Source organism: Strix uralensis, chromosome Z (genome assembly GCF_047716275.1).
Source record: "Strix uralensis isolate ZFMK-TIS-50842 chromosome Z, bStrUra1, whole genome shotgun sequence".
NCBI classification, from domain to species: Eukaryota; Metazoa; Chordata; class Aves; order Strigiformes; family Strigidae; genus Strix; species Strix uralensis.
In genome coordinates, this window is record NC_134012.1 from 101,487,808 (window position 1) to 101,509,697 (window position 21,890).

At 44.9% G+C, this 21,890-nt stretch overlaps 1 protein-coding gene across 2 annotated transcripts in view; it reads left to right on the forward strand.

The window, feature by feature from the left end:
• The window catches only part of RAB27B (RAB27B, member RAS oncogene family), a 56,119-nt gene that overhangs the window by 26,839 nt on the left and 7,390 nt on the right, over positions 1–21,890 (forward strand). For both annotated transcript variants that reach the window (XR_012627119.1, XM_074856272.1), the window contains exons 2-5: positions 12,075–12,246; positions 15,879–15,964; positions 18,923–19,026; positions 20,404–20,527. Coding sequence is in view for 1 of the 2 variants with exons in the window: in XM_074856272.1 (XP_074712373.1) it covers positions 12,075–12,246; positions 15,879–15,964; positions 18,923–19,026; positions 20,404–20,527 (486 nt within the window). In the remaining variant the exon portion in view is untranslated. The remainder of the gene's footprint in view (positions 1–12,074; positions 12,247–15,878; positions 15,965–18,922; positions 19,027–20,403; positions 20,528–21,890) is intronic.

Consider the following 21,890-nt stretch of genomic DNA (forward strand, 5'->3'; position numbering starts at 1 on the left):
AGTTCTTTTAAAGTAGCTTTGTGCCGTGGGCTGTAGGCGCAAAAAAAAAAAAAAATTGCCAAAGGTAAAATGAATTGCATACTTGCAGGCATATGGGGGGAAAAAAGGCCTGAGTCTTGGAGTTATGCTAATTCACACCAGTGAGAGAGAGTGTGATTCCTCTTTCAGTTCTTTAATCAGACTTTGACTCAAAGGAGAAACAGTTTTCCCATGCTGAAAAACTCTTCTCAACAAATCTGGTGGGTTTTGGCTGCGTGTGAAGTTCTCAAGATGGGGTGTTACAAGTAAATGCGCAAGAAGGCACTGTTGGCAGTTTTGCACACAGCGTTGTTGGAAAGCTCTGTTAAAACATGGTGCTAGGGAAGTTTGAACAGCTGCAGAGAAAAGCGACAGCTCTCATGGTGTGGTGCTTATTTTTGCCTTCAAAGAAACAGCAATATATTGCAGCCTGCTAAAATGTGCGAACTGGGGAGTAGCAACATGCTCCCTTAGAGCGTGCCTAGAAACTGCTAAGGCTGACATATGACAACCTGGTCATTACTGAAATACATGCTGTCACTGTTTAAAGCTGGCATCATAGCGTCTCGAAAAATATCCTGCCCTTGAGAGCACATCACAAAATACAGTTGTACACTGCTTACCTGTATATCTGTGAGCCCTGCCTGCTAAAAGTCCGAATTTGCATTTGCAAGAGGTCTTTTTTATTTTTTATTCTGGGAGAAGCTGGGCTTTTCTCACTCTTTGTGCGTTGCAGCCTCAATTTTCCAAGCTGATTTTCCTGTTAGCATGCAGCAGGTTTTTGGTCTCAGAACTGCTGCTGTAAGTACACGTTGTGCTGGTTCCCACGAAAGCGTTAGGTTTGCTCCTTCATTAAGAAACAAAATAGCCAAGAGTAATTCAGCACAAAGTCTGTGGTTTGCATTTTGCCTGCTGAAATGCAGCACAGGGAAGCAACATGGGCAGTAGTAGCGTAACGCAGGGGGTCTGCGGTTGATTTGGGTGGAATTGGGACAAAGTTTGAGCCTGGCAGTGGGTCCTTCCCCCCTGCCACTCCTGTGGCCTGGGTGGGGGTACCTGTGTCCAGCAGCCGAGTACTCCCTGCTGTGATACTCCCTGTGCTCTGTCCTGGTGAACTATGGCTGTGAAATGGCCGGACAGCGTGGAAATAGCCCATTTCAGTGATCTAAACCACAGGTTTATCAAGCAGTGGATAATTCTCCGGGGTGACTGATAGAGAGTGAACCATGTAATCTTGAAATTTCCTGTCAGGAAAGGAGCTTTAAGATGTACGTTTCCTGTTGAATCTTGAAGAACTGGCTAATTCCTGTAGGTTAGAGAGGTAAAACTCATTGCTAATCTTGCTTGTGGCAGCTCCTAACTCACTCCTCGGTCTCGCCCTCAAAACCTTTCATGTGTTTGTCTGCCCCTAAGCCCCTGTGTCCGCTCCTGGTGCCGTTGGCGTGGTTCAGGCAGGGCTGGTGTTAACCAGGGTGGGGTGAGCACGGCTGTTTCTTGCGAGGCAGAGGAGAACCAGCTAACGTGAGAGCTGAGGAAGGGGTGTTCCTGGTGTCTGCCTGCCCTGTCCTCCTGCGAGCAGAAGGCTGCTGGTGCAGGGTGAGGAGAAGCACACATGGGGAAGCTCACAGGTGTGAGCGATAGCCCAGGAGGAGCATCATGGGGAGTTGAGAAGACAGGCAAGAGAAGACCTTTCTCCTCTCTGGTACAGCCTCAGCTGGAGGAGAAAAATAACTGTTCTCTCTGCAGCTTTAAGGGGTTAAAACTTCGGGGATAACCAATTTATGCCCAAGCAGTACAATAGACTTTAATTCCTCAAACCTTTCACGGAATAATCAGCTTGCAAAGAAGAAATGATTTACTGTTTCAAAAGCAGTGATTTAAACGTCTAACAGCCATTAGCTTGTTAGAACTAATGACTTTCTATCTGGAGGAACCTTCTTTACAATTGGCAGTCCTTAAAGAGCCACAGTAAATGGGATCAGATTATATGACAAGCCAAACCATTTTGATCCCTGCTGTATGTTTTTATTTAAACAGGATGATACAGGGAGTGGAAATCTGCCTCGCTGTATGGAGGGAAGTGTATCTGCTGTTGTGGCTAATTATTGCAGAGATTATTTAAGGCGACACTCCAAGAGTTGGAGCTTTCCAAGCCTGTCCTACGCAATAGGGAACAAAAGACATTAATTTTCATTAATTTTCATGCCAAAAATCTTTACCTGTCTGACAGCAAAAGGGAAACTGCTCTGAGGATTGCAGAAGGGCCTGTAGGAAGTGCAATCAAATGTATCTGCCTGCACAGCGTTCCCCGGGGTGAGGTGTGAGCTGAGTGTGCAGGCGGCAGGGCCAGCCTCTGGCCTTTTGGGATGTGAGAGAACCCTGTGAAGCTGCACTTCAGCCACCAAAAAAGCCTCCGTGTTTCTAGGTGAGTCCCTGCACAGGCCTGCGATGCAGCCAGGTGAGTTTGCCAGCCTAAGGGAGGTTTGCTATTAAAGGAACTGAAAACCTAGCCCAAAGAGTTTTGGGAAAAGCAGTGATGTGTAGAAATATGGATCTGTCCAGGGTGCAGCCAGCCAACAGCTTAAATTGCTGTAATGGCAGCTTTGGTTTTCACTAAAGCTATGTACTTTTTTTTCCCCCCTTTAGTATCCATACAGCCCATTATCTGTAGGCAGCACGAAGTAGAAGTTCTCCCAGTCTTAATCTTGATTCAGACTTTCCATTAGAGACTTCGCTATGAAGATGCTCCAGAAGACAGGTTTGGCTTCATTCGGGGATCAGTTAGAGGGCTAACGATGGCCCCTGGCTCATGGTGATCAGCCCTGTGTTCCCCTGCTGCTTCCCAGAATATTTTTAGCAGGAGATTAGAAGGAATCTACGGTAACAAAGCCGAGCAACCTTTGGGCTGGCTTAACTGTAAGGCAGTAACTGGTTAGTGGAGCAACGCTGTTGCGTACCGTCAGAGGACGGCCCTAACTATCGGGACAGGCTTTCTAAGCTGTGGAGTTGACTTTCCTCCCTCCACCCCCTTGCTCTTTACTCTGTTGATAACTGTTCGTGGCACACATTGATTCATGTATGCAGGAGGAAGGGTAGTGTTATAAAAAACACGAGTAGCTGGCAAACGTTCAGGGCTTTTAGATGTAATCATCCAGTTTGGAGTCTTCATCGGCGTATCAGGGTTCCTAAATTTAAATAGAGATCTGCAGAAAAACAGTGTAACAGTCACGTGCTTGGTGGCAAAGGCTGGGCTTTGTCAAAGGAGTTTTACAAAAGATTTATGATGAGTTTTGGATTCAAAGCATGAATTTGATAAGGTCAGGGAGAGACCAAGTATGGATAATGATACCATGCTTCTGCAGTTAAAAGGGAAGTCTAGCCCACTTCGTGTCTTTCCAATAACTATATTAGCTCATAAATTTTCATCGAGTTTATTTTTTTTTTTCCCCTGACACACAGACAGATAAATAACATGATGAAGGGTAGGCTTCGCTTGCTCTCCGGAGAGCAGCAGAGACACTGAGGGTTTGAACAGCAGGTCAGCAGGGAGCTGCTCAGCGTCTCTCCCGGAATCTGCGGCGTGTTGGGAAGTGACCCTGCGCTTGTGAGGTTAGAATATTTGCCATCTGGGTTATTTTACAGTGGCAGGATTGTGCTGCCTTTTGCAAAATCCATTTTGGGCTTGTGTATTTTGCGGGTATTTTGTAAACGATCGTTATTTTCTGCTCAGTAGCACAGTTATATTTGTGTAGTCAATCAAGTGTGATAGACTGGATTACGGGTTAAATACAGACCTACCGTGGCACGGTCAACCCAGAACTAATTCCTGTGCTTACCAAGCAGGTTTTTGAAGCGGTGAAATAGAGGAAAATATGTTTGGTTGCTTGTGTTGTAACTCACCTCGCACCATGTGTTTGGCGTAGAGGAAAAAAACACCACGGAAATATCGTTATAACAGCCTCCCGTAATGGTTGGCCATGCTCCTTGTCTTTGCCTTTTTTTTTTTCTTTTTTTTGTATTGCGTCTATTTTTCATATTGATTAATACCGAAAATGACTGAATTAGTCACTCTTCTCCCTTGCCCACACAAATGTAAATATGTATTTGCTGTCTGTGCCTGCAGCGAGAGAGTTTTTGGGCAGCGATGCCTGGAAGGGAAAGGCTTCAGCGCTGCTCTTCCCTCTTTAGCTACGAGTTGGGGTGGTGGAGCGTGCCGGGTGAGAAAAGGACCCCAAAAGCTGTGGGTATGTGGCTGAAAAACACGAGTGGACGTGGAGGGGTGAGAGCGTGCTGCTTGGTTTATTCCAAATAACACCTGCAGGCCGTGCGGCCACGTGAATGGGTTCTAGCTTAGGAAATGTCTATTTAAAAAGCGGGGTTTGGAGATTTTGCTGGTGTTGCTTGTGTGAACCCTCGCTGCAGGCTTCTCCTGACTTGAAGCGGGGTTTAAAGTGGAATTCTTGGGGATTTAAAGTGGAATTCTTGAGGGCTCCTTTGGGGGCACATGCGAGGAGCGCGGTGACAAACTCCCCTTCTTACCTGTGGAGTTATGCTCAGTTGTGGAGTTACGCTGAGCCTGTGCTCCACTGGGTGAAGGCTGAAAATCCATATATTTAAAGAACTTCTAAAACGCAGTACGTTCTGTATATATTTCTTTATTAAAAAGGGTATCCTGGCTTACTAAAAGCGAGTAGTACGTGGCTGTGGCTTGCCAAGAGTCTTTTACATACTGAAGCCTGAAACTGTCTGCGCTCAAACGCTGCGAGGCGTCCATGCCAGCAAGCAGCCGTCTGGTCCTCGGGGGGTTTCCACTGTAAGGAAGAAAATGAGGAAGGATCATTTCTTTCACACCGATGCCACATTTGTTACGTATTGTTGCTCACGGCTCCTATATGGAAATTATTGTGCGTGCCTGATTTTTGAGCAGAGAAGCCAGCTTTAATTTCATCTCAGCATAGCTCCAGTGAGTTGATTTTTTTTTTTTTTTAATTTTTTTTTTGAGGGGAAAAAAATGTTTGGCTCATTGTGGGCCATTTACTTGGCAGCTGTGAGGCTCTGCTTTTAGGCAGATGATTGCAGACAAATTACAGTGTGATGCTGGGATGACTGGAGTTTTATCTGATCTTTCCTACATCCTGTCTCTTTCTCCCGCTCGGGAAGGACTTGCGGGGCTACTTTCTGATAACACACTCTTAAATTTCATTCCTGTTCCACTTTGCGTCGCAGACGTTCCTGTATGCCCTCTCTGCTAGGGAAGAGGTGTCTAACGAGGCTGCGTTAATGGGTTTGATGTTTATAATCTGGTCGGTGTGGGGTTCTCCGTTGGATGCTCCTTGGCAAGAGATGCTCTCCCACAGCAAGAGAGTAACAGATTGTGGGGTTTTGAGGGCGACACGGGACCGGAGTTGAGTTCTTTGCTGTACTGGTTGTGGCTGGGATAGAGTTAATACCAGTCAGAATCTCGAGGATGAAAGAAAAGGAGGTTTTCTGGTGTTCCTGCAGAAGACCGGGGGAGGCTTTCTGCTCATGCTGCAGAGCTTTGCGTTTCTGTTCAAAGGAGCTAAAAACTTCAAAGACCAGCCACGTCCAGGTCAGTCTTGGGATGTCTTTCTGCTACAGCCCGTATGATTTGTTTAGGAGGGTGGACGGAGCTAGAAATAATTCATTTCAAAACTCTCTTTACGTAGCGACTCTGATTTCCAACAGGAACCTGCTGCTGTCAGTGGTTTCTGTCTCCTAGAAGTGACTCGAACAGGAAACCTAGCAGGCATCCTGTCCCCCCACGGATCAGCTTTGCCTAGCTCTCTGCTCTTTTCTCGGTTGGGAGTCTCCGTGCAGCTCTTTATTTATCAGAAACGTAACGGTATGTCTGTGGGGTGCTGGGGAATGAGAACGGCTCTTCTTGGTGGCACCGTGCTAAACTGGGTCAGTGCCCACCTGCCTCTCAGGCCTTTGCCCAGTGATTTTTAAACCACGGGTTGGTGTTGGGCTCATCCCTCTTGGTGGCAAGCACCAAGGTTGTCACCTCCATCCAACTGCTGACCCCAAAAGGATCCAGGAGTGGGATCTCCGGAGCAAAAGGATGGGGCCGCAGGGTCATCTTCACGCGGGCCAGTAGCTTTGCCTGAGCTTAGGCCTGTCATGCCGTGCCCCGGGGTGCGATGGCTCGTGGCACATGCCAGAAAAAGCCAAATGGGGTCGGTTTGTAGCTTTTTGGTGCTATTGGATCTCTTAGGCTGTTGCTGCGCTCTTGGAACTGCTTTCAGTAAGTGACAGTTCTGGTGTACGTGTGCTGTGCCTCCGGTACCGCCATCCCTGAGTTGGCCCTCAGCACAGCAGTGATTTTTTTTTTTCTGAGTGTTTTTACATTTAAAAAAAAAAAAAGCTTGGATGAATAGTATTGGTGCCGATTTATTTTGCTGCAGAGGGAACGAATCTCTTGCTGACCAGCTGCTGGTACAATATGTGCGCTGGGATTTTATATCCTGCGTTTTCTTGAGCTAGCGCTATTTATACGTGATTTTTGTGTGTTGGACTTTTAACTTGGAGTGTGTCAAGGGAAATAATCTTATTTTCTGAAACTCTCATTGCACGCCTAACTTTTCCTTGATGATATTCCCATTAGCTGGTTATGTAATGGCTGAACTCCTTTCAACAACTCTCCATTAATGAGCAAATGTGTTATCAGAAGATCTAGCAGATAGGCTCTTTGATTAGGAAAGGCTTTTAAAATTAAAAAATCTGCAAAGTTTGAAATTTAGATGTTTTAAAGTTTTTCAAACTTCCAATTCTGAGAGATGAAAAGCGTGACTAACAGGCCGTGGTTTGAGGTTAGGTTCGTCAGAAATTCAGCCTGCTTAATTTGGTTTTACCACACATATGAACATCTTGAGATGAAAAAAGAGTTTCTGAACTGAAACCATTTTCCTGTGGAGTTTGTTCCCAGTCAAAAGTAATTTTTTTTTTCCACATGCAATTTAGATTTCCATGAACTGCCTTTCTCCCAGTTTTTAAGGAACATGCTATGAATGGAAGAAGAAAACCAAACTTACAACTCTTCTCCTCCCCGTCCCTTTCCATGCACTGGGGTGGGTCTTCCGGAGCGGAGTTCAGCGGCGATTCAGAACAAGCTGCTGGCTGGTGCCAAGGCTGCTCCTTCGGGTGGAGGGGTGAGGGCAAAGGCATGATACCCGAGGAGTAGATTTTCCTCTCCCTGTAGGCTATAAATGAAAGGCTTAAGGTTTGGTTGGTTTATCTGAAGCCATATCTCTCTATCGAGAGAATGTTCTCTGGAGTGTCTGCTGACAAGTGCCAGATTTTAAATGATCTTTCACGCTGCAGTTAGAGAACATTAAATAGGGAGGGAACAAAATAATCCATCAAGAAACAAGATGCTGCTTCTGGTCTAGATGAGAATCTTGTCTGCCAAGAAAGCAGAAGAGTGTTTTTTAAATCAGGCTCAGTCTAGATGCACAGCCTGGAAGAAACGTCACATTTATCATCCTCTGGCTGTTGGCCATGTTGGCAGAGAGGGTTGGGTGGGATGGTCAGGAGCCCCGTCTGGGTTTTTGTAAAGCTTCACTGGTTCCATGGTATTAGCGAGACAGCGGAGGCTTCCAAATTAGAGGGTGAGATGGTGTTAGTCGAGTGGAAAGTTGGTTTTGGTCTGGGTGGGTTGACTGAGCCCTGCGGGGTGGCGGGGGGAGACTGCTGCTTTGGGCTACTCTGACAAAAATGAGTTGCCATGGCTGGGGTTATGACTTCAGGTCCCTTTAGATGCTCTCAGAAAGGGGAGGACTTTGAACGTGAAGGTTCCAGGCCCAGGGGTGGTTTTTGAAAGTCGTCGTGGAACTTGGGAATTGAGTTGCTTTGTTTTAGCAGGGAAGACTTGTGAGTTACAGCCCAGGGGTGCTTCTTTTCAGTAGCTCGATATGTTGAGCCATTTAAATGAGAATTGAATAAAGTAGATTTCACTTTAAAATGCCTTGTTGATAACCTCTTAGAAAATTCTGGAGTGTTTTTCAGATTTTTTGCTAGAAGAAATTCTCTTGAAGTAAAGTCTCTTTTCTAAGAACCCCAGACCTCCTCCACTGAAGCACCTGGCTTTGTTTCAGATGTGGTGTGTGACTTTGCTTCAGTTGTACCTACTGTTTAAGTTAACATTTGTCATGAAACACAGTGAAACATTGAGAGTTTTGAAATTCAGTTAATTATAGACTTTTAAAAGCGCCCTTAGAGGTTTGTCTGATAGTAGTTATTAGTAATCAGTAGTAATTTTAGTCATTCTAAATGAAACTAAAATCTTAACGCTCAGATTTCCTGTGGAAGAAGAACGTAGTTTGGTGTCCTACAGCACTTTGGAAGTGGACAAGCAGTGGTGGCAGTAGAAAATTCTGGAGTGTTTTTCAGATTTTTGTCAGAAGAAATTTTCTTGAAGTAAAGTCTCTTTTCTAAGAACTCCAGACTCCCTCCACTGAAGCACCTGGCTCTGTTTCAGGTGTGGTGTATGACTTTGCTTCAGTTGTACCTACTGTTTAAGTTAACATTTGTCGTGAAACATTTGGACTTTTGAAATCCAGTTAATTATAGACAGTTAAAAGCACCCTCAGAGGTTTATCTAATAGTAGTTATTAGTAATCAGTAGTAATTTTGACCCATTCTAAATGAAATTAAAATCTTAACGCTCCGATTTCCTGTGGAAGAAGAACGTAGTTTGGTGTCCTACAGCACTTTGGAAGTGGTCAAGCAGTGATGGCCGTGGATCGGTCTGGTCTGTGAAACTCTCCCCACACCCAGGTTTTTGTGAAGCGCGCTCCTCCTGTCTCCATCATGTAGCTGGCCAAGGAAAGGAAAACTGTTTGGTGGCTTCAGGTTAAAATCTGAAGGGATAAAATTGCCTCTGTGCTTTCCTACGCGGTACAGAGCACGGGGAGAGCGAAGCTGGGGCAACCTTGCCAAAAGACGCCGGTTCCCAGGCTGCCTCCCTGCCCTGGTGGGACGGGGACTGCGACGCCTCTGCAGAACCAGCAGGAATTTCTGGAAGAGCAGCCAGTGCTGGGAATAGCAGCACCAACTGCCTTCTCGTGACAGATTTCCAAAAATAGGGTTTTAATCATCCTAGGCTGATGTATTGTGCTCAACGCTTACAGGTCTGGTGAATTCTGGATGTTCTGCTTTGAACATTTACGTAGCGAGACTGAACTTCACCTCCCAGGGAACACAGATATTTGGGAATAACATCTAATCCCAAATGAATACTTTGTATTACCAGTCAAGCATTTGGGGGAGAATCATCTTCCAAGGTACCTTTCTTTTTCTGATTTGTTGAACGACATGCGTAGAGAACAGTTATTGCCTTGATCAGAAATACTTTGATTTTGATAATCCTCAGACTTCTGGGGAGTAATTTCTTGCCTTGTGGTAAACTTGGGATATTCTGGAAACGATGAAAAACCTTGAATTAATTTCTGTGAAGTCGCCATGTTGGTGCTCTGGCCTTGCCCAGCCCAGCCCAAAGGCAGCGCAAGGCAGCGCAGCGCTGTCAGATCAGGGGCCTTTTTTTCCTCTGGATTCGTTCAACCTTTATCATCGGAAGATGAATTTCTCAAAAGCTTGGCCCACCTCTCTGGGTGCCTCTGTATCTGTCAAGGGTATAAATTTCGTACAATGGAACTGCTCAGTACGCAGCCAGATTTTTATCCTTAAAGCTGTTGAAATGCAGGATAATCAAAATGGGCTTAGTTCGCTATTTTGGTCAAAGCAGGTCAGTACTTGCTAATTTAAATGCTCAGAAAGGTAGAGTTTATTTTGATGGAAATTAAGGTCTTGTACTGAAACAAGCAGTAGTTTTTATGAATGGGGTATGGCCCAGAGTCTCGGGCTCTGATACCACAGTAATTAGTGGCAGCATGGAGATCCGAATGGAACGGCTGTTTATCCGTGCTGAGGATTAGCAAGATGTTGGAAAAAAGAGGTTTAAAAGACATTGAGAACAAGGTAAGAGAGGATGTAAACTGGGTGGTGTTTCATATGATTCCAGTTCTCTCACCATCGGGGCATTTCATACATGTGAATAAATATTTTGAGGGTCTTTTTCTTACAAAGGTCCTTTTCTTTCTGCTGGAGAGCTTCACAGCAAATACTAACAAAGTAAATACAGTAATGGGAGCTTTAGGGTAATACAACATGAAGGGCAACGGAGCTGGTGCAGGGTCTGGAACACAGGTCTGATGGGGAGCGGCTGAGGGAACTGGGGGGGTTTAGTGTGGAGAAGAGGAGGCTGAGGGGAGACCTCATGGCCCTCTCCAACTCCCTGAAAGGAGGGTGCAGAGAGGGGGGATGAGTCTCTTGAGCCAAGGAACAAGCGCCAGGCCAAGAGGGAATGGCCTCAAGCTGCGCCAGGGCAGGGTCAGACTGGCTCTTAGGAAGGATTTCTTTGCAGAAGGGGTTGTTGGGCGTTGGAATGGGCTGCCCAGGGCAGGGGGGGAGTCCCCATCCCTGGAGGGGTTGAAGAGTCGGGTTGACCCAGCGCTGAGGGATCTGGTGGAGTTGGGAACGGTCAGAGTGAGGTTCATGGTTGGACTGAAGGAGCTTCAAGGGCTTTTCCAGCTGAGATAATTCTGTGATTCTGTAACACTCCCCTTGAAATAATAAAAAAACCTGCTGGGGGAGCAATTCAGTTGGAGGAAGGCTGCTTTTCCTCTGGGTGAAGGCTTGGCCAGGCTGGCAAGTCATTTGATGAAGGTGCTCGGCTCAAGCTGGCTCTCCAAGGCGTGGTTCTTGCCAGGTTGGCAAGTCGTTTTATGAAGGTGCTGGGCTCAAGCTGGCTCTTGGTGGCGTCGTTCTTGCCGTGGTGGCAGGCGCCGTGCTCCGCTTCGTGGGGAGGGTTACATTTGCTGCTGGTGGGAGCCCAGCTGACCCTGAACACAGGCACTTGGTCACATTGGCCAACCAGGAAAAGACCAGACTAGAAAAAAAAAAAAAAAGCCAAAAAGCCGTCCTGCCTTTATATTTGACTTTTCCTCCCAGATCTGGTGGGTCAGCAGATTGGGGAAAGCCAGGAACTGTTGCGTGGGGCCATGTAAACCCCACGGAAATAATTTCTGCGGCACGTGCTTTGCTCCGGGCGCTCCTGCCTGGGTCTGGAGGCACCCTGGGTAAATAGGATAAATATTCTCCTCTTTCTGCAAACTTGTGCTACTTTTTGACACATCTATTTGTTTTATGGGTGCTTAATGAGGTAGGTTTTGCTGCTCTTCTTCGCTGCTAGGTATAGAAAAAAGCTGTCGAGGTGCGTGAGCTGTCTGTGGCCTCGGGGACGTTGGTCCCTCTTGGGTGGCTGCAGGGGGCTCGCCATCTGCTTTTCTTCCTTCTTCCCTCCAATTAGGATCTGCAGCCTTTGAGGAGGAGGTGGGTTTAGTTGTGTACTCCGCAGAGCAAGGCAGCTGTGGGTTCATCTGGTTATACCAGAGAGTAAACTGCATTTCAGCTCGCTCCTTTTCTTAAAAGCTGCCCTGGGATAACTGCTTACTCTGCTTTGTTAATTAGTTCTCTTAGGGGGAAAATATTTTTTCAGGATAGAAATACATAGCCCTGATAATGTCGTGTAATACTGGTTAGAGCTTAAGCCCTGAGAATGGCCCTTGCCACGTCCCCGAGTTTCCTTTTCACTCCTATTTCTGCAATACCCTTTTTCTTCAAACTCGTAGTAAAATACTTTGAGCAGAAGGATTTAACCCTGCATTTCATACCTATGTTCATTATCAGTCTTATTGTCATCCTCAGAACAAAAATAATGTTTTTGTCCCAAACCCTGTCGTTCTCAGCTTCAATTTTATTTATTTAGAAAATTGGAAGTGTTAACTCCTGGCACCTGAACCGAAATTAAGAGTTTCACTGCTGCTTTGCATTCGTGTTTTTTCAAAATACACAAACAGCTTTCAACAGGCAGCAGCATTTCAATGAACAAAAATAGAAATGAGGCGAAAACAAGCAGAAAGGGGGTTTTGTTATCGCTAAATCACTTTTTTTTTTTTTTTTTCCTCCTCTTTACGTAGGTTCCTAAAAATTAGCACTATGACTGATGGAGACTATGATTATCTGATCAAACTCCTGGCCCTTGGAGACTCTGGAGTTGGAAAAACAACGTTCCTGTACAGATACACCGATAACAAATTTAATCCAAAGTTCATCACGACAGTAGGGATAGATTTTCGGGAAAAACGAGTGGTAAGTTGTCTCACACGAGTGATACCACCTTCTTTTTTTCTTTATTCATTTCTGCTGAGAACAAATCTCCTGTAAACGTGTACTGCCTCTCTTACTGTGGGGTATAGCATGTGTTGATGATGCTTTTCCTTGTCAAGTCTTAATTAGGAACTGGATGAAGAGGGAGAATGCCACTATCCTCATCCTGATGTTGGATTGTAAAGTGGTTTATTGCACATTGGTATAAAAGGACCTTTCCAAGAGCAAGTTTCCATAGCGCTAATGAATGAGGTGTGATTGTAACTAGAAATAACTGTGGCCCCCCCAACTCATCATTTAAATAGAAGAGATGGAAGCTTACAGAAGCCCGGAAAGTTTCAGCTTCCTTTCAGGTCACTCAGTAGAATAGCGAAGGCAGGAGAAGCTGCCCCAAGGCTGGAGGCCGAGCACACCGAGCCTGTGATCAGGACTCCTCGTCATTTAGGATTGATGTGCTGCTTAACGCGAGGGCTGCAAGCCTGCCCTGCCATACTTTTGTTTTTGGACTTTAAAGAGAAGATGAGAGTCTTCTGTAGTGTCTGTCTGGTGCTTTCGTGGCTACAAGAGCACGGTCGCTTTGTTTTAATTTAATGCCGGGTTCTGCACTTGGGCCACAACAACCCCCAGCAGTGCTACAGGCCTGGGGAGGAGTGGCTGGAGAGCTGCCAGTCAGAGAGGGACCTGGGGGGGATTGCCAGCTGGCTGAACAGGAGCCAGCAGCATGCCCAGGTGGGCAAGAAGGCCAATGGCATCCTGGCTTGTATCAGCAATAGCGTGGCCAACAGGGACAGGGAAGGGATCTTACCCCTGGACTCGGCACTGGTGAGGCCGCCCCTCGATGAGTGGGTTCAGTTTTGGGCCCCTCACTCCAAAAAGGCCATTGAATGACTCGAGCGTGTCCAGAGAAGCTGGTGCAGGGTCTGGAGCACAGGTGTGATGGGGAGCGGCTGAGGGAACTGGGGGGGTTTAGTGTGGAGAAGAGGAGGCTGAGGGGAGACCTCATGGCCCTCTACAACTCCCTGAAAGGAGGGTGCAGAGAGGGGGGATGAGTCTCTTGAGCCAAGGACCAAGCACCAGGACAAGAGGGAATGGCCTCAAGCTGCGCCAGGGCAGGGTCAGACTGGCTCTTAGGAAGGATTTCTTTGCAGAAGGGGTTGTTGGGCGTTGGAATGGGCTGCCCAGGGCAGGGGGGGAGTCCCCATCCCTGGAGGGGTTGAAGAGTCGGGTTGACCCAGCGCTGAGGGATGTGGTGGAGTTGAGAACGGTCAGTGTGAGGTTCATGGTTGGACTGGAGGAGCTTCAAGGGCTTTTCCAACCCAGATGATTCTGGGATTCTGTAATGTGACTAATGTATCTGTTCATAGATCCTGATAACGGCTAAATATAGGGGACAAATTCAGCATTCTAATAGGAATCCTAGCTTGCTCGATCAGTGACACCATAATAAATACAAGATATTAGACCCTGGATAACTATTTTAGTCATTTCTTTATTAAAAAGAAATATAAATACTTGCTCAGTTCAAAGATGAAGACTTCTTTAAACGTGCTTCTTTTTAACTTAAATGAAATACTTTGAGTGACGCATGAAACGTCCTTGGGAGCGTTGTCAGTGCAGAGATGAGTAAGCTGGGAGAAGACCCACTGCTCATGGAGAGCTTTCCAGCCTGGAGAGAGGAGCACTTGGTGAGCTCTTCCTTGTACCTGAGAGCTCGAGTGCTGATAAAACTTTTCACTATTCACTTTCAACAGAACTAAGCGCTTCGCAGCCCTTCATCAGGTTCATGTAAGAGCTAAAAGTCATTTACAATATTTATTGTTAAAACAGTTCCCAGTTTGGAAGCAGGGGAATGAAAACACGAGTCTTGGCAATGTAAAGCAAGTTGTTCGTGTGTTGTTATTTCATTTGCTTTTAAGCCCCTGTTAGTTCACTAGAATCCGATGAAAAGGTGGGCATCATTCCCCCGTTCATCTTCCCTGGCAAATTCTTCATGACTGCCCATATTTGTGGCTGCTGAGTTCAGTTTTGCCAGGGTGACAGGGATGGGCAGGCCCTGCCTGGGAGATAGGGGGTTCAGGCGTCCCCTGAATAAAACAACCATAGATCTGGATTATGTCTTACATCACCTATAATCAGCACTATGCAAGTTCAGGTCAGTGAAGTGGAGGCCAGGTCAGGTTCAGGTTGCAGTGGTACCTGGCTCCTTCTCTGCACTACAGGATTGTGGTGATGTAATAAAAGACTAAAAACCCAGTTTTATTGCAGGGAAATGTCTGAACATGCAAATTACCGGAATGCTCTTTCCCTGGCTGGTCAGATGCTTGTTAATGTGTTTTGAACATGGGTGCTGGATTCCTTCCAGAGGGTTGAACTTTGCTGTTAAAGGTTGCACGACAAATTTCTTCCGTTGTTTTCCATTACTGTACATTCTGGGGTAGGCAGGTTTGTAAGAGAAACTACATCTTACATGAAATTATCAGCTTTGAGATATCTTGAAGATAATAAATTGATAATAAAGTCTAATATAGATAATAAAGTCCAATAAATTGTCTTCTAAGAAAGAGATCCATAAAGCTAAATAGGTGTTTTTCTGTTGTGTAAAAGTCATATTAAAAAATGACTCTGCGAGATTCCTTGTTTATCCTGTTAAATATTACAGGAACATGCTCCAGCAAACCAGTTGAATTCACAAATGTGGCACGGTTAATCTGTTGATATTTTCTCTGGTTTTCAGATCTGGCACCTGCAGTCAGAAACTACCTGTGGAAATGACAACAGTTTAATCAGAATCACAGAATAGTCTAGGCTGGAACGGACCTCCTGAGGTCATCTAGTCCAACCCCCAATTTATGTTAACTTGGTGGTGCAGGAAAATTGAACGTTATTTTACAGCCTGGGGAGGGCGGGTGAGGAAGCGTTCCGCTTCCCCACGTAAGGTCAGTGCAGCCTCTGGATACAGCCATGTCCATAAAGTCCATATTCTCTTGATCTAAATGCAAGGGCCATCTTTGCCCGCTTTGAAAATCGCTGCCAGTCTGCTAAACTACCTCAGATAACAAAAACCAGCTCATGCTCACTTTATCCCTCCACCTTTTACTGCAACAGCTAATTTACACGCTGTTGCTGTTTAATAAAGAATTGAGCCCCAGCAAAAGGGCAGAGTGATTTCTTTCAGCACCATGAGTCTGCAGTTGCAGTTAGTAAGGAAGTCATTAATGGCCAACAGAAGTTAATGAATAAAGAATAGCTTTTTAGAATAGTGGTTAATCCTGTCAGCCAGCTGTAAATTTTCTAAGAACAGCAATGAAACAGAACAGAGCCAGCTTGCTCAGCACAGTGCTATGCCAAGTTTGAAAGAATTGGTGTCTAATTTGAAGTACTAAATATGACCAAATTATCTATAAAGTGCAGCTTTCATAGACATTTCATGTGGCTCCTGGGTTTTAAAATATTATTATAAGCAACCCTCTGAAGTGGCTTTTCAAGGTAAGAGTCAGCTTTTACTAAAAGCACTGAACTCTTACTCCTTACTCGTTGCTTGCACAAACTCTGTGACGTGCGCGCTGGGTTTCAGCATGAGCTGAGTGGCTGTACTGATTCAACTCTCTCGTTAGGTGTACAGCAGCAGAGGAGCAAATGGATCTCCAGGAAAAACCTTCAAAGTCCATCTCCAGCTTTGGGACACAGCCGGCCAGGAAAGGTAACGGAGTTCAGCTCATTGAAAAGCAATTCAGAATTTTTCACGCTTCTGGGTTAAACCATTAGTCCACTCAGGTGAAAAAAAAAATCTCAGAAATCCTCGTGTTTTAGGATAAGAAAAATATCTTCCCAAAATAAAAGTTTTTCTGACTCCGCTTTCGTGTGGTGATCAGAGGATCCCAGAAAATAGGACTGGAAGAACTGAAGGTGGTCTGCTCCCTGCCTCGGCAGCACGCTGCCGTGTTTCTGGCACACGCAGGTTGTTGGGTCATTGGTTAGCTCGTTTGTTTTGTTTCGTACTGGTTTTTGGCTTTGTAATGTTCTTAATCTCCTTCAGAAGATTCTGGATAATCTACCTAGCTGTCCTCTTCTCCCATCTCAACTCTTTGCTGTTGGGTTGGATGGTAAAGGGTGTTGGATAAACTGAAGTGGAATATCGTTAGGACAGGGCCTATGACGTTCTGGCGAGGGCGGAAGGGGGCCAAACGTGTTCACCCTGAAGATGAGAAGACTAATTACTGTCTTCGTCTACCCAGTGAGGAGAAGAGCCAGCCTCGTCTCAGCTAAGGGGCAGGAGGTGGCAGTCACCAGCAGCAGCACCGATATTCCAGCTAGGTAGAAGAACACAAAGCGTTGGCCGTGGGAGAGGTTCTCTCTCAGTGCAGTCTGTGTTCCCTCAGGTGTCACAGCTCAGGTGCACAAGGTCCTGAGCAGCCTGATGCCTTCCTCAAGTCCTGTCCACTTGACATGCCTTGGGCTTGCTCAGACATTTCCGTGGCCAGCAGCCTTTCTGGGCTTGTTGGCCTGAAAGCGGATCCATCGCCGGGTGTGTGATAGGTCAATAATCACACCCTCGGGAGAGACATCGCTTATTTATTTTAGGGTTGCTCAAGCCTGGGTGCCTGGTGGTTTCCCACAAATCAAGCACCCCAACGGAACTTTTCACGCTGTATTTATACACAAAACTTGCAGAGTTAGTAATTTGCCAAGTCCATCCTCTCTAGGATGACTGGTTAGTAATTTGCATACAATTATAACACACAATACTTCTACTACTACGCATGCTCAGGGGAAGGGTCTTCACCTGGCCAAGGCTCTTCTTGACCTGTAGATGTGATTTTTAGTATTAAATGAGGGTAGTTCAGCGAAGGATCCACGGGCCTTGAGTTTGTTTGCCAAGTTGGCACCGTATCCTCTTCAAGGGCTGATGACTCTGGCACGTCCTCGCTCAAAGGTGGCTGTTGACTTGTTCTGCTGTTGAGGGATGCCTTTAGCTTCAACATATCCAAAGAACATCTTTCTTGACCTAAGCCTGATATTGCTACGTTGTTCTAAAAGTTTAACCTTCAACATTCTCTACGGCCCCAGGCTGATTCCAGCCTCTCAGCACCAGTGGGGTGGAGAATTCCAGTTCAAGTCTCATCAGTGCTGAGGAGCAGGGAAGAATCGCTTCTTATCTTAACCTTTATGGGGTTTTTTGTCGCCTTTGCAGCAACAGTTGTCACAACAAAGTTCATGACTGACCAGAACCCTCCTTTGCAGGTGGATTTTTTTTATTTAACCCGTCGTTCCCCGTCTTCTGTGTGCGCGCTTGTTTGTTCTCCCCAAAGACCTTTTTGACTTGTCGCTCTTAAACTCGATCCTATTATTTTTGTCGCCTGTCAGCAAGGGAAGAAGATGCAACTCACACCTATTTCCTCTTTAATCATGACTGAAGAGCAGCAGACTGAAGCGTTGAGGAAGGAAGGAAAGTAGTGATGAGGCAGATCTCAGGTTTCCAGAGCAAGCAGTGCAAATACTGGGTGGGAGAGGTCGCTGCTGGCTGATGAAAAAGCAGAAGAAAGCTGAAATTTTGTGTCTGCATCTCTTCCCCTTACACTCAAACACCGTTTGTGTGTACCCCTCTGCAAGAGATTAAATATTTTGAGGCTACTTTTTTTTTTTTTTCTGAAAAGAAATCCTACAAGTAGTGTCGGGTATCTGACATGTTTCCATGGAGAGCTTTTTTTTTTTAATTTTCATGGATGTGTGGTGTAAAATATCAGTTACCATTTCTGGCACTGCTGGTTTGTGCGAGATTATAAAGTGCTGTTTTGTGATGCGATAGATCACCGTGATCTAGAAAACACCGGCGTGCCATTGCAGTTTTCCAGCACTGTCTGAACATTTTAATATTATTTGGCTTTCCTTCACGTTTCTGATGGGAACAGGCTTGTGGCCTTTTGTGCTTTGTAGTTTCACCCAGCTCCGCAGCTTTGCAGGAAGCCTGTAACCACATCCCTTGTGAACACACACGTGTGTGGAGTGTGTGTGTGCCTAGAGCTCTACAAGGAGAGGATACCTTCTCCTTTTAGCAGAGCTTCCCATCAAACACTCAGAGGCATGTAAACAGCCACCTACTCATCCTTTTCTTTAATATTTTCTTTAATATTGACTATATTGAGTAGTGCACACCCAGTGAGTAAGTGTGTGTGATGTCGGTGGGTGAATCCATTCCTACCTGTGTGATTTGTGATACAGAAACGCTTCGGTGTGGTTTTTTTTTTTCTTTTAACCAATCCTTCTCTCTCGGTCCCTGTCTCACTCTCGGTTAAATCAGGCAGAATTTGAACTAATAGATTAGTCACTGACAATGTTTATATTCTCACATATACGCTTCCTGTGATAAATTACTAACACCCTGATTAATAAATGTTGACTGGTGTGGTGCATCATAGCTAAAACGAACGTCAAGGATTATTTTATCTTGTTTTTCCTTCCGAGGGAATGTATTTCCACTGAATCTTGCAGTCCTCAGATGTCAAGATATTTTTTTTTTAAACAGAATTTTTGCACAAGCAATTCAGAAAAGCTTTCCTTTCTTTTAACTTTCCTCAGTTCAGGCTTGCCAGGGAAGTGCTCACCTTAGGGACCGCTTTGTATTAATAGAGCTATGGTGTCTTTTTTCTTCCACCTTCAGGTTTCGAAGTCTCACCACGGCGTTTTTCAGAGATGCTATGGGCTTTTTACTGATGTTTGATCTCACCAGTCAACAGAGCTTCTTAAATGTCAGGAATTGGATGAGTAAGTAGAAGCGTAGAGTTTGCTTTTATCGGTTGACTTGCAGCTTTCTTGTGTATTTTAGGCTTCTAGGCTTTATGCGTGTCACTGTTTGTGAGCTGGAAAATGCTCAAAGAAAGCAGTTATGTCTAGTGCAGCCATAAGCAGGGTACTTGCAGCCTGTAATTCAGGGTGAAAGCTTCATCAAATTGTAAAGATACATGCTCTTCTTTTTTTTTTTTCTTTTTTTTTTTTTATGATAGACTGTTTTGGGCATATTCTTGATAATCTTGTTTGGATTTGGTACAATTTGAATAAATCTGTTGCCTCTTGAAAATTCATGGCATTCGACACCTCCTTGGCCATACCCCATATTTTAGATGATATACAGGAGCTTGGAAAGTGTACTTTGGATATCACCCTTATCTTTATGGTGTGTTTTTTATTTGTAAAGCAGAATGTGATTTTTCCTGTCTGCTTTGAGGTTTAAATTAAGATTGGGCTTTGAGGATTTGGGTTGAAAGTGTATAGTGTTTGCTGTTGTTGGTTTTCCTTCAGACAAGGGCTAGACTAAAAGTGAAACAAATGTTAAATTCTTAAAGTTTGTTTTTAATTGAGAGCGTTTAGAGTGCTGGAAGGACTGAGGCCAGTACACTTCCAGCTGGCAGTTTTCCAGCAAACAAGCTGAAGTGGGGACAACGTGAGAATCCACACAGCTTTGTGAAAACAGCTCCATCTTCTTCAGAGATTCCTTCCTCCCACTAAACAATCCCTCTCATCACAATCTTCCACTGCTTACCAATCCGAGTCTCTAATTGCTTCAGTGTATACTGCAGCTTTTCAAGTCAGGCCCCTCAGGATTGAGGCAAATATTAAGTAAATGGCTTTGTACAGTTACTTAGGAGGGGTGAGGCTGTGGACACTACTCGTGCCTGGATCTTCAAATAGATAAACCTGCATTTAAACCATTGAGCATACCCAAGAGAAAAACACACTTGAGGATTTTATCCTCAACTTCTGAAGAGCTGCGTTTGTAGATGACGTGGGATGTTGTTTGTACTTCCACAATCTCCTCCTGAGTCTTGTAGAATAAAAGTTCTGGCTGGTGGAGGTTCTCCTCTGCCAAAGCACTGTGTTTAGTGCACCTCACTGCAGTTAAGTCTTGTATGTTGATAAAATAAATACTGGAAATAATTTTCTAGTATCATTTCTACTTCCTATTTTGAAAAATTCCCCTTAGCAAGTGAGCGCACAACAAGGAAATGTGGTTGGCATGAAGTGGTTAGTCCAGGATATTTTGAGGTGAGGAGTAAGAAAGGTAGTTTGAATTATTTTGTCAACAATCTTGATCTCTAAGGCGTTTCCAACATTCACTTAACTCGTGTTTATTTTTGCTTCTAGGTCAGCTGCAAGCCAATGCATATTGTGAGAATCCAGACATAGTCTTAATTGGTAACAAAGCTGATTTATCAGACCAAAGAGAGGTAAACGAAAGGCAAGCAAAAGACCTGGCAGACAAATATGGGTAAGCAAATTATGACAGAAGCTCAATTTAGTCTGTAACTGTTGTAGGTGTAGCTGATGACTGGCTAGAGATGCTTTCAAGTATACTTATAAACTGGAGAGATTTGTGGGCATTGCAGAATCACATACACCTACAGTGATACCCAGCTCGCCACACTTTCAGATCACCCTGTTTGAATAGGAAACAGCTAAAATGAGACACACTGTTCTGGTAGTTCGGCCAAAATATTACAACATGAGAAACAAGGCTGAAATGAAACATTCTTGCCAGAAAACTCCATTCTTGGGATGTTGTCTTGTCCTGAGAGTTCAGGACAGAGCATACCAAAGGCAGATACACGCTCAGTGTCAGGCACTGAATAACTAACAATATTTAAAACTCTTTTTTTCTAGTTAGTTTGAAAGTTGAGACACCTGTGGATTTGTGTCAGATTCTAAGTGTACAGTAGCACTGAATTTATTTGGTTTTCCCCCGTTAATGGCTTTTTTCTCATTCCAGTGAGCCTTCTACATTTCTTTGCACTAATAACACCAGCAGAGCGTCCTGTAACTGGATAAATTGGCTGTGTAATAGTAAATAGTGCTGTGGGCAAAAAGAGTGTGTATTTTTTAACTTGGTGGGGGATGTTCAGAGAGAATTGGGCCAGCAGCAGAAGATGACCCGAGAGACTGTGAGGAGTAATAAGCAAATCAGACTTAAAAATATTAAAAGAATATTAAAGAGTTGTCTGCAGCCAGGTAAGGAGAACTGTGATACTGAGGAGAAGTTAGCTCATGCCAGATTTCATATAATGGAAGTGCTGAAGCAATTTATAATCTTCTCTTCTGCAAAAGATGACTTGGAAGGCAATATTCTGGAGTCAAAGGGGATTTCAGAATGGAAGCAGCTAAGTTCAGTTGTGCTTACAAGTAGGAAGGAAGGGAGGGAGATAGTGCTTACAGGGAATGCTAAACAGTAATAGTTGTAACTGTCTGCCTGGAAAAAAAAAAAAAAAAAAAAAAAAGATATTTCCGGTATGTTCTGTGGTCCCTGAGATTTTCTGTAATGCAGACCTAGGTTTCTCTTTTAAATTGATTTTCTGGTTACCTGAAAGACTTTTTCAGCCAAGGTTTGTGCTGATGTTAGTACAGTTTGAAGTCAAAATGCCAGGATAAGTTTTGTAAATCAATGTGGCGGTTTTCTTGCTCGTGTCATCGTGCCACCTGTGCTAGGAACAGGAGTTTGGGTTCTGCCCAGCAAGGAAACGTGTCCAGAGAAGGGCAACGAAGCTGGTGCAGGGTCTGGAGCACAGGTGTGATGGGGAGCGGCTGAGGGAACTGGGGGGGTTTAGTGTGGAGAAGAGGAGGCTGAGGGGAGACCTCAT